This window comes from Xiphophorus maculatus, chromosome 1 (assembly GCF_002775205.1).
Source record: "Xiphophorus maculatus strain JP 163 A chromosome 1, X_maculatus-5.0-male, whole genome shotgun sequence".
NCBI classification, from domain to species: Eukaryota; Metazoa; Chordata; class Actinopteri; order Cyprinodontiformes; family Poeciliidae; genus Xiphophorus; species Xiphophorus maculatus.
The window spans coordinates 17339797-17352951 of record NC_036443.1 but is presented as its reverse complement, the minus strand read 5'-3'; the positions used below and the strand labels follow the sequence as shown (position 1 = coordinate 17352951).

The following is a 13155-nucleotide window of genomic DNA, read 5'->3' as shown; positions in this document are numbered from 1 at the left end:
CATACACCTATGCACACACACACCTTGCTATTTTCCATGCTGCTTTGGTTCTCGATATGACCTCAGGCTCAGGAAGGTATGTGGGTCATTAAGATCTGGTCAGACCGCATCACTGACTGATCAAACATGAATGCTAACGATAATGAGCTAACAGCAGGGCGTCTACATGTATGGTCTCCTGAGTCACTGAAGGCTTCTGGTAAAAATAAGGGGTTTAAAAGTCAACAGATGCAGTGACTGGATGTGGATTTAAGCGCAAACCTAGGTTTGCATCTTGTAAACAGTTCCTTGGGGGTGCAGTTCTATTCAAGGTATTTCAAGGAAAGCCAATTATCTGTTTATCACCATTTGATGCGTCATGTTTTCCTATTGAGTAACTAGCAGTTAAAGTCCACCTGATGATGTGATGAGAAGCTCTAGTTTCAGTGATGTGGCTTCTGGGTTTGGAACACCAGACAAATGGGACAAACTTGCACGACAGAAAAACGGCAGAAGATAATAAACTTTCCATCCTTCTTGTGCTTGCAGAGTAGATTTATGCAAACATCCTGAGACATGCATTAATCTTGCATAAAAACTTTATGTTTACACATCATAAGATAAACAGTTACTAGGTTGCAAAATATATTTCAAAAGTTTTATGTTAACCAAAATGCAGAAGTAGTGTGCATTCTTCTGGATACTTTTGAAATTAGGAGGGTAAATGGTAACCAGGTGTTGCTAATCAAATGCATTTGCTGAGCTGATCATGAGCAGAAGTGATTTTCTCTGTAAAAGTAGTTTTGACATTTTGTGGTCTGGACGATTTTGGATGTGCCTGTTAGCACATTACAAAGAAAGTGAGACATAAGTGCTGATGTTACAGAAGCAGTAGTTCCTCTTTTGCAGTCTGGAAGGTCTTATAAGCCAAATTCCTAACTTTATGGAGTTCATCAGAACCAATGTTTCCAGGAGTCGGTATCCTACCAAAGTTATGCTGGTCAGATCATGTAACATTCAGAAAAATAGCAATCTTTTGAGACCTGTAGAACCAGAACTCTGCATCATGTACTACAACTGATAAGAATAGCATTTTCTCTGCAAAATACCATGAAACTGTACAACTTAAACAAAACAGAATATCAGTTTTGTTTGTAGTGCTGTAAAATGAGACTGATTGCCTACTTTGACATCCTTATACACACACACACAACTTTGCATATTAGGAATATGAGGGACAATTTTGAATAAGTGCTTGAGTGAAAAAGAAGAAGAAATGAGAAACATTTTTGTCCCAACAAAAGACATTCAATACAGCATATTATCTAGATAAAGATCCCTGACCACCAAATACATAACAGCAGGAGCTTGCTTTGCTGCCACAGGATCTGGGCTTTGCAGTCATTAAATTAACCTCTGTAGATATACTGAATTTTTCCAAAATGAGTTAGATCCTGTTTGTGGTTCAGTGGGATGAATGAGCCCCTGGAGACTTAACCCAAACTTGCCTGCTACGACTGAATTTACACATCAGATATACAAATTGCTCAAATTTGTTTTGATTTGTCACACTGTTACCTTCAAACTAATTCAGGTTTTTAAGATAATTGTTGCCCCTTCTTTGTTTAAAACACGTAACATTTATGGTCTGTTTTTTCCTCATCTTCCTTGGTTTTGCTTTGAAGATTTCCCCAATAATACTCACTTAGTCATGATGTGTAAACAGAAGAAATATAGTGATGACTACAGTCATAAGAATAACATTTTGTTTTACATGATGGATTTTGAGTCCAGGACTCTTTTGTAACCAGATATTTGAGTTTTTAGTTAACTATTTTAATTTTCTGGCTGACCTTTAAAATATATATATATATATATATATATATATATATATATATATATATATATATATATATATATATATATATATATATATATATATATATATATATATGAATGGGAGGTGAAATGGTAACAAGGAATAAAACATGCTCATAGCAAAATGACCAATACATTTTTCCTGTAGCAATTGATATATAACTGAATCATATGCAATAAATTAGAACATCAGTGAAAAGTTAATTTAATAAATCCGTTCGCTAAGTAAAACACATTACATAGATTAGACTGTTTTCAAACCTTTATTTCTGTCTTTTTAAATTATTTTAATCTTACAGTTACTGATAAAACGACGTTTAAGATTAGAATATTGTACCACACCAATAATTAAAAAAAAATTGTTTACATTAATAAAATGTGTGTTTAAAACATGCTTAAAGGATGTTCTTTTCAAAAGGTACCTTTAACCTAATAAACGGGTCTCACCTGGATGCATATTTTAATTTATTGAATATGACTATAAATTTCCGGTCTTTTTCTATTCTTTATAATAAAATCTGTTGCATTCGCACTACTCAGCTCTGTACACTTAGGCACTTTATTCTCTGACTCATTGACACAAATTTCATAATAGGGAGCCCTCCTCAGGTCCGTAAATGTCTTTTGCGGAAGGAAACTAACTAGGAAATGCCAAAAAATTATGGCACTCAAGGTCTCTCCGGGAAAGCTGATCTTGAGACAGCAGATTGATTTACAGATAGCACTGACCTGTCTGACCTCCCCACATCCCTCTTTTTTAAGATGCATGTGTGGGTATGTGTGTATTAAACAAACTTTCCTTTCATTCACTTTTTTTCTAGTGTAGGCAAAACCCTTCTGTAGTTCAGACAACTATTCATATACAAACACAGACACTTGCGCACACACAAACACACACGCACAGACTGAGACTCTTTTCTCAAGAAAAGAGTCTCAGTCTCTTTTCTTGAGAAAAGAGTCTCAGAAAATGTCTCCCAGTGTGAGAATTTTCTTAGCATTTCATCCAACTAATGGATAATCTCACATCTGTAGTGCTTTAAAGTTTAGGGTAAGCTGAATTCAGAAATCTCTGAGGAGTGTTTTCTGTGACTTTTCCCCTTAATCTTGTCCCTTTCTTTTTAACACAGTTTAGTATCTGTCCTTAGCCTGTTAACGCTTTTATGTTTTTCCCTAGGATAACTGAGTAATGCTTAACACACATGGATAGACCTGATTAAAGGACCTTCCTTAATTGATGTGAAACTTGGACAGCCTTTCTGAAGTACAGCTGTTTTTTGTTTTTTTGTTTAAGGGCTTTTTTGTCAGCTTCCTGTGTCCATATGTGTTAATACAGCCACTCTTTAATCAGAGCAGGCTTGTGATTTACACAGGGCTTGTGTTAGGGTTTGCAGTGCAGCTGTGAGCTTAGCAGTGATTGCTGCCATGTTTACATCAGCAGCTGCACATTGATACACATACAAAACACACACAAAGAGCCAAATAATATAGTGGGTGTTGCTTAGAGATTTAGGTGAAGAGCCTGTGTATTTTTTCTCTACATACATTAGTACCACCTGTGTGAGCTGCTTTGCCTGTGATCTACAAGCAGGCCTGGAGGACACTGGGGAGCTGTTTACTCTACAAGACTACTTATTAACACTAATTAAAACTCACATATTCCACCTGAAAGGCTTTTTAAGTGTAAACACCTTTGTTTTTACACAAACATTATGGAACTTGTCCTTAAGAAAAGAGCGTGTGTTTTCCTTGTGTCTCCAAGTGCATGAATAAAATAAATTACTAAATATGAGCTGTTAAATTTTTTTCAATTAAATTAATTATCTGATTAACAAGTTTTAGTTTTAGATTTAGATGAGATTTTTAGTTCACGGATAATATTAAACGAGTTTCATCAAATACCCAAATGTTCAAATCCAAATCCAAATATAAGATGCTTCCAAATTACTAATTAAGAGATGCACCAATTAAATTATTTTTTTCTTTTTTGTCTCTCTTCCATTTTTTTCTCTCCTTTGATCTGTAAATACCAGATTAAGTTTTTAGTTTTAGCCTACCTGTCTACACAACTGGTGATTATTAATATTATTCACACAAGGGATCATCACAAAACATGTTTGAAAGAGCAGTTGTTGTGAAACTTTATATAAGCAAGATTTGATTGAGTAGTTGGCATTTTAAGCTTATGTTAGCTATCAGCAAAGTCAGCATACTATTACGTCAAATATAGTCTCCATTTCTGTTCCATAGAGAACATACATACTTAACTTAACTTTGAGATTTCCAAAGTGATTATGATGTCAATATTTCCAAACCCATAATTTTGTGAAAATGAAAGCTTAAAAACGATTAAAAATAGCAACGTACACCTTCCTGTTGTCTGATTTAAGTCTCTGTCTCACTTTCTCACTGTCTGTCATTGGCATATCAACATGGAAAATGCAGATTAAATCTTACATCTCTTTACCTCTTTATTTTGTCACTGGAAGGTGCTAGTAGATAATAGAAGTAAGCTTCTTACTTAATGTCATCTTTTTGAATTCACAACCTTTACCCATCCATCCATCCATTTTCTTGGTGCCTATCTCCAGCGAACGTTTCGGGCAAGAGGCGGGGTACACCCTGGACAGGTTGCCAGCCTGTCGCAGGGCAATCTTTACCCTAATATGGTTTACCAGTTACATTGACACATCACTGAAAAGATTACATATTTACTGTATGTTGCCAACAGGTCAAAGCCAACCAAAGCGATTGATCAAAGGGTAATTATGTACATCTCCAGACTAATTTCCCCCCTCTGCTTAAGACCGATTAAAAGAATGAGGCTTGTTTAACATTGTGAAGATTATGCAACTAAGCACTACCTGTGTGTTTACATGGTATCTGCCTTCGATTACAGGTGACAGATCTGTAGCTAGTACACACATCCTTACTCCACCCAGTCACACCTGCTAATGGTAGCACCTAAGGTCATAATGATTTGGACACCTGAACCTGATATTTAACGTCTCTAACCACTGGTCTGATGTTTGTCTGAAACCCTCCTCCGACCGTCCCTAACTTGTTTCTCTTCACCTCCCACAGCCTGGACAGTGTTCTCACCTTATCCAAGAGGCTCTTCTCAAGTTTAAGCTAATTGCAAGCATCTTAAAGACCAGTCAAATCCTCTCCTGTGATCCTGACTGGCTTGTTTCCTCAGTCATTACGCTCCAGCCTCTTATCACAGCTCTGTTATGCCTAGGGTGCTAACTACTGTAACTCTATCTCACCTATATCTTCACAGCTGACTCATGCTATCTGCCTGTTTCTCCCAATGCCTGGCTCCCATTAAACTTGGGAAAGCTGCAAGAGTTTGGCCACAAAAAATGCACGCCTTTTCTTGGAGTCATCTACATTTTATACACAATCCCACCACTGACTTCACAATCATGTCTACCCTGAGGGAAACTATACAGTGTTAAAACAATAAAACTGAGAATGTCAATATATCTGCACCTAATCTTTTTCTGTCTCTCTATCAGTTAGGCTGATTGTTAACATTAGTCAGCCCACACTGTTATCTTACTCTAGTGTCATGTTTTCTTCCTCAATTTCATATAATAGACATACAGAGTCACCATTTAGAAGCATTTGATGCAAATTTAGGGATAATTTTAATCAGTGACATGCAAAAATAAGGTTACTTCATTGTGGCCCTGGGCTACACAAAGCAACAACTGTACTTGTAGGGATTTATCTCATTCAATTTAAAACATAATTTGAAATATGTATGACAGACTTATGATAGTTCCATTAGGCGTTCCAACTTGCACAATTTACAACCTGTCAAATGTTGTTAGCGGCTCAGTTTTTATCATCTTTGATGGCTTTCAACATACTTTCCCCTCCATGCAGAAATTCCTCAGCCTAATCATTCAAAGATTCAGGAGAAATTTTCATGGAACAAATAAGCATTGTAAGGGAAATGAATGGCTTTGTGTGCGAGTCTTACACTTGCATTTAAACGATTGTGTTGTTTATTTCTTCTTTTTTGCAGACCCAGAGCAGAATGAAGTTAATAGCAGACAATTATGAGGAAGACTACATCCACCCCCAACATCACCCTCATCATTTGCACCACATGCATGCAGCAAATTTGCATCACCGGAGTCTGCCAAGAGGGGACCCACATGCCAACCACCGACCTCCGATGGATCAGGTCAGAACAAATACTACACGCATACACACACACACACACACACACAAACCTTGAAAGGAGCAGATGAACTCTGGGCTTGTTTACACAAGTTTATAAGTTCTGAGCCTTCATCTTCATGCTTTTAAGGTTGATGCAATTTCATATTTATCAACTCCACCGGCACTCAGTTGTGGTCTTCTTTGACAGCATAACATTTCTTGTCTCCCTTCTTTTTTTTTTTTTGTAACCCTCAAACCCCAATACTTCCTGCCAAGTTAGAGTTATTCATATCAGCCAGATAAGAGGCCTGAAGGAAAAAGCTGCCAAATGATTGTTTTTGATTGATGGGGTTTGTATGTGAGATTAGTTTATATATCATCCAACTCTTATACAAGCTCCCTCCTTTCTGTCTGCGTATCTTACCCACATTGCCCCGAGGACACCCTTAATATGTCTGCAGACAGCTGAAAAAGTACTGTTGTTTTAGGCACAATCAAGTGTTGTGTGTTCATAAAGGTGCACACTGGCATTGATGTGGATGCACATGGGATGCATACTTGAGTGTTTATTTGTTCTGTGTACCCTGATGAAACTGCCTGTAGGTGAAAGCAATCTTTACAAAAGACTGAGTCTTCCCATTAACTCATAAAAGCTTCTTTTTTTTTTTATGAATATTTGAATTGAATTCAAACTCATCACAGCTCTATTGTTGTACATGGGGGGATTCCAAACTGTGAAATTGTGCATGCGTCTCACTGAGTGTGTGGCTTTAAGATGAATAGTTGGGAATTTCCACCTGGGTCTATATTCCTACATTTGTTCTGTTTGAAATGAACTGTTGCGTGTCTGTACTCTTTATAAATAATTCTGAATCTGCTGTCTAAGTTAGAGTCAAACATGAACTGGAGATCCCCTGTGCTTACTAGTGGTAAGATGCATTGACATGCTTAAAATATCTCAGCAATAAGGTAGGGATAAGGTAACTGGTTGAATAATTTCTCCCCTTCATACCTCTGGAAGAGTACATCTTAATTCCTTAAAGAATGCAAGAGTCTGTGATTGATTGACGTTCATTTAATTTCTTTTTATTATTAACTTTCAAACTCACAGAAGTATGTGAACATCTGCGTTCTTTTCACTCACAAGATGAATCAATATCTTACTTCGACTCTGATGCATCAGGTGATTGAAAGTGAGGGAAGTTGTAATGAGGCACCCGTTTTCTGGAAACCAGCTTTTCAACCACAACGATTTATAATTTAGATTTCCGCAGATCTTGTTAAATAATTATAATTGTCAACAGAAACACTTTAACGCATGTGATTAATCTGAAAACTTTAGTGATTTAATATTACATATTGCAGATTAATCAAGCTATGTATTTTCACTTAAAAGCATCTCGCGCATAGAGGTTTACCTCAGAGCAGCCTGTTATGGGCTCGACACACGGGGGAGTGACAAACGACAGCGTTGGGTTCATCCACTGGGTTAACTCATTTCTATTAGTATTTATTTTTCGTATCCACTTGAGGGGTAACCAAGGTGTGTATTGTGTGTAAACAATTTGACTGACAGCAGACAGCATCCGTTGATTTGCCCATGATTTGTGTCGTCACTGCAAACTCCAAAGATGAAAATATCTGGGTTAGTTGAGTCCATCAAAACCACAACCTAAACATTGCTTAGGTTCACTGCAAACATTGTTGGAGAGTTGACCACAGTTCCTGCATACTCATGGCTCACCCACGTTCCTACTAATATTCCACAATAGTGAGGAACAGACGTATTGGAGATGCTGCGAACTGGGGTAGAACCAGACCAGACATTAACCGGTCAGAGTGAGACCTGACAATGGAGGAGCAGCTTTAGTCTCTTGCAGTCTGGGGGCTTCGTTTGTGGTTCGGAATGATCTTCAGGCTCTTCCAAACCCCACTCTTGTTGATGTGCTGCAGCTGATTCTCCTTCTTCTTTTTGTAGATGATTTTTCCATACCTATTTTTCTTTTTCTCTCTTCTTCATTCTGAACACCCAGAGTACATGAAAGCTGCCCATGTTTATCTGTGAGTCTGGAAATTGTGTGATTAGCCACATCTCAGTCAACCAGATGAGGCTAGGTTTCCAGTGGCTCCTTTGATGGCATGTAGAGCCGCCAGCTTACCCACTCTGTTGGAAAGAGACCTCATGGTTCCCATGATGATGGACGGATTGATGAATCTGTACAATCTACTCCAGTTGCTACTGTTCATTCCTGCCCTCTTCCTTCCCAGCTCGCACTGGACATCAGGTTATTTTGCCAGAGGCTCCACAGTGATCAGAAGCGTGATCACTCATACTGTCTCCGAATAGAATATTCGCAAAAACATTTTAAAAAGTTGTTCACACAAAAGTTTGCCCCATTGCATGTATAAAAAAGTAGGAGGATATAGAAACACACAACACATCCAAAATAAACTATAAAAACAAGAAGACTCAGAATTAGTGTAGAGCTGCTAAAACAGACTGCCTGCTCTCCTGGCACCAGAAAATGTTGATGAGGGTATGTTTCTGTTTACCAAGCTTGTCAAAGCTATTAACTTCATGTTGGCATTTAGGTTCTAGCATGTTGCACTGCAAAGCCAATGTTACAACTGTAGCTTAGCTTCATTGTAGCCCATTAAGTTTACTGAGCTTGTCGGAACCATTCAGTTCAGTGAGTACCACCATATAAACTGCAGCCAATGCTCGGCTTGTTTTTAGCTCCAGTGTCATATTAGCAGATACTTTGCTTTATCTAGACCTACTTTAGCTTTTTGCATGTAAGGACTTGACTGTGGAGAGCTTCCAGTTCATGCTAATCATTATAATGTTACTGTCTAAGTGAATTTGCCTTCTTGTTAGCAGAGCTCTTGTCTGGACAGTTCCAGCACAAGGAAACCTCCAACATGCCATTGGTTTTTAACAACTGTGCCGAGAAAAAAAACGTTGTGATATCATAACATATTTGAAAGAGAACATGACCATTATTATTATGATTAAAGATCACATGAGCTCAAGAGAACTGAAATATAAAATAAGTTTCAGCTTGTGAATACATAATCACCAAGTCTAACTTCTATTATAAACAGAAAACAGGTGTGTTGACACTAAAGATTATTAAGGATTATAAAGGATTATAGCCACATGTAAGAACAATTACATGCCATAATTTATACATCACAAATTGTGTTTTCTGTGTTTTCTCACAGGATGACGAAGAGGGTATTTGGGCTTGATGAATACTATCCATAGGAACCTGCATCTCTTTGGTGTCTGTAAGTCTTTGATAGATCTTCTATCGATTGTAAATGTAGCTTTTATTTCTGGATATTAAAGCTGAAGTATGTAACTTTATTTAAAAAAATTGTTTTTACATATTTGTTGAAACTGTCACTATGTGGTGACAATTTGGTATGCGACATATAATCTGTGGAAAAACTGAGCTCCTCCTCTGTCTTCTCCCACCTAGAATCAACCAATCTGCCTGGAGGTGGGTTTTAATGCTGTCAATCACAATCTTGTGTGGCGCTGCTTTTCCTTTGGTCTGGAAATGCAGCTCAGGGAGGAGGAGGAGATCAAACTTTTGACAAATTATCTGTCTCATAGCAAACTGTCACAACATGGTGACCATTATAACAACTGTGTAAAAAACATATTCCTTATAAAAGTTGCAAACTCTAGATTTCAGATACATGTTTTAAGCTTGATATCCTGCACCTTATTGTGTTTGAGAATCTTATTTTATTTTGAAGTGAGAAAAAAGATAGCTTTGAATTGTCCTGATATGTTAACAAAGTGGACTAAAGTAAAAAAGATTGGCTGTAAAACTGGCCGACGACACACAGTATGATAAGATCTGTAGCATATGGATTGGTCAAAGGTGGATTAAAATAATTTTACAGTGTTTACTGATTGTCTAAAATAGAATTTATGAAAACTTTACACTATTTCAGAAAAATGGGGGAACTCCATTTTCCCTAACATAATGCTGTCTTGTGCTATTTTGTTCTTATGAACCCAAAAATATTATCTCATCTCCTACTGGCTGCTGAATGTACTGTTAGACCCTTAATGCTCTGCACAACATTTCAAGGGGCTTGAGTTACCATTAGCAGGAAACACTGATGGAACCACCCTATCCGCTGCATTACCCTAGACGGACAGAGGAAAGTGTAACAGAACCCAACTCAGTTTCCACTGCTTGTGAATTTTGGTTGACTTAAAAGAATTGGTTTATTTTGAGGTTTATGGGTCCTTTTTGTAAAGTACTCAAATGCTGGTTGTGCAGCCATGTGGTACATGCACTTTGTGGCCATATAGGTAACTGCGTGGTTAGACCTATATGCACCCCTGTCGCCTAAAGCGAACACACCAAAGCCCATAGGTGATAAAAATGACACAATGAGAAAAACCAGAGATGGTCCAGTCTGTCTTTTTGCACTCAGCTTTTTCAGTCATAATAAAATTTTACCGCACTACCCCACCTCTTTGTGTGCCAGTGTGTGGGGTAGTTAATTGCAGTACAACACAGAAAAGTTCTGAGGATTTTTTTCTTTTTAAGACTGCAAGCTAAAAATGCATAAAATCAAGAATGCTGAGTCATAAATTATAATTCCGGTTTTGGGGGTTTATATCGAAGCCCCCCATTGGCTCAGAATGCCTTTAAATGAGGGCATGCAAAAAATGAGCATGGGGGCACAGGTTTTTTTGAGCTAATGTATATATGTTTAAGTTAATAAGACATGAAGAAACTACTTAAAGACATTCAAACATGGCTATATAAATGTATATGATGTATATGTGTGGGCAAGAGCAAGGGAAGATTGAAAGGGTCTGAAAATTGGAAGGGTTCTTGTTGGAACCTGAACGAAAATCAAGCATCATGGTACACTCATAGTTTCCAGTTCATCTTTTTCTACTCCCCCAGTAATCCACAGGTGGACCATCACAAGCTGAGCGTGTCTCTAACCTCATTGTTGCACTTCCCCCGAACATTTTACTTTTAGGATTAAGTTTTATAATGTGTGCAAGCAAATAGTTCATCTTCCTCCATTACAGTTTTGTACTTATCTGTGATGTTTGTCCATATATTTGTAAGGCAGCCTGTGTTTAAGAAAGTGTTGGTGAGCTATCCTGGGTTGGAGCAGTCTACATAATCCAGTCCATGTGTGTTGAGAATGCAGCAGTGTCAAGATTCACTGTAATGAAACAGACCACACTGCCCCCTCTCTCCCTCAGTTTCCATCTCTTCACATTTTTCCATCACTCCTCTCCTTTCCACCTTTCTTAGACTTTCTCAGCGCTAACTCATATCCCATAAGGTAAGCCTGGACCTCTGGTCAGCCTACTGGTTCAGTAACCTTGATCAGATATCAACTGGGGATATGCATTCAGTCAGTTGTGTATGTGTGTTTATATTAGAACTTTTTATCCCTTTCTAATAGAATAAGCCTGGCACATTAGCCCTTTAGTGGAGAGTGGTATTGTGGCTAGCAGTATCAGTGCTGCTCATCTATCCGATTCTGTTATTCTGGCAGCACGCAGCACGAGTGCTGCTAGACTGTAGAGCTATCCTTTATAGCAGAACAGATGGGAGCCATTCAGAGGTATGTAGCTACAGCACATAAGGCTGTACCTAATCCCCATATCCTGTCCCTGAGTGAGCCCTCCCTAATATGAGCAAACAGAGATGACAGCACAGATAGACAAATAGCTAAGAATCAATGTGCCTGATAGATTTGACTTCTATTTCTTAATGGCAACATTGAGTTCCACTTCAACAATGTGATTTCCTTATTAACTTTTAAAGTGTGAGTTACAGATTGTGCATTCATGCCTCTCTTTTTATAGAACCTCAACTCTTATTGGCTCATTTAGGTTTTGTATGTTCTGTTTTTGATTACAGAGGTTTTGTTTACCTTCTAGCCTACTGGACTCCCTCACTAATGAAATAAGAATGTCCTTTTAGAGACGCAGCACAGAAGAAGGGGGGATGGAGGTAAATATGAATGAGAGCATGGGGCCAAAGGAGTAAAGTCGACTGAATAGCATTTGTGGAAACATTGCGCTTTTAGTCCACCATAAATGAATTTATACTTTGTAAGGCTAAAAGAATCTGGGACAGAAATATTTTAAAGAAAAAGAGTGTGCAGATGGGCAGGCATTCCACAGGAGAGTGTTAAATGTTACTCAGATTAAAACAAGCCTAAATTTATATATTTTTTAAATCTTAGTTTGGCCACACAATGTTTTCCAAAGAAATGTTTTAGGGCTGTCTTTTGGATTTGAACAAGTAACATGGTCTTGTTGAAAACAGTTCGCCATGAAATGCCAAAAGAAGTTCTATCTCATTCATTATTTTAGAAATAGTTTTTCAACTACTAAATACCAATAGTTCAACATGTTGAGGTCAGCATCCCTCTTGGGGTCGTCACACATCAACAAGTGTGGGATCTTGAGTCCCTCCTCAGACATTTAGCTAAATTTAAAACTGTAAAAGTCATAGCCGGGCCATCTATTCAAATTTCAGTTCAGTCTATTTATATAGCAGCAGTTCACAACATAAGTTACCTAAATGCACTTCACAAGGCAAAAATTTAGCTTGTTCAGTCCACTACCTCTGTCGAACCACAAAGTATGTGCAGTTTCTTTGTAATTTTCTATTGTACGTCTGGTCTTGCATAAAGCTGCCCCGTGCCATGTGTCTTTGGTAATTGGTGAACCGTGACTTCAAGGTCAGAAGAGGCGTCTGATCCGGGCTGTTCTTCAGCCGGCTGTCAGCGTCATCAGTCCATGAAGTCAAAGGTTGTTCCACCAGTTGAACATGAGTGGAGAAAAGTCATTAACTCCGCAACACCTGAGTAGTGACCCTTGAGCATACGGTGTGTCAGATCTATCTCAGTGCATACTGACAAATGTCTTTATCAGTTTTATAAACTGACAGCCAAAATAAATCATCAATGGTAAAATGCTGAGGACACCAGAGGCAACACAAAGTGAAGTTTGCTCTGGTGCAGAGAATTTGGTGCTCCGCATAGCAAAAATTGTTAAAAAGTCATGGCCTCTGTTGCTAACTATAGTGTCATCTTGATTAAGTTGGCAAGAACATA

General features: G+C 38.0%; 1 protein-coding gene across 1 annotated transcript in view; it reads left to right on the top strand.

Annotated features, from left to right (window-relative positions):
* The window catches only part of LOC102221082 (ELKS/Rab6-interacting/CAST family member 1-like), a 164597-nt gene that overhangs the window by 120028 nt on the left and 31414 nt on the right, over positions 1–13155 (top strand). Inside the window, exons 18-19 of the mRNA XM_023331286.1 lie at positions 5891–6052; positions 9256–9321. Of these exons, the coding sequence (XP_023187054.1) occupies positions 5891–6052; positions 9256–9282 (189 nt within the window). The 3' untranslated portion in view covers positions 9283–9321. The remainder of the gene's footprint in view (positions 1–5890; positions 6053–9255; positions 9322–13155) is intronic.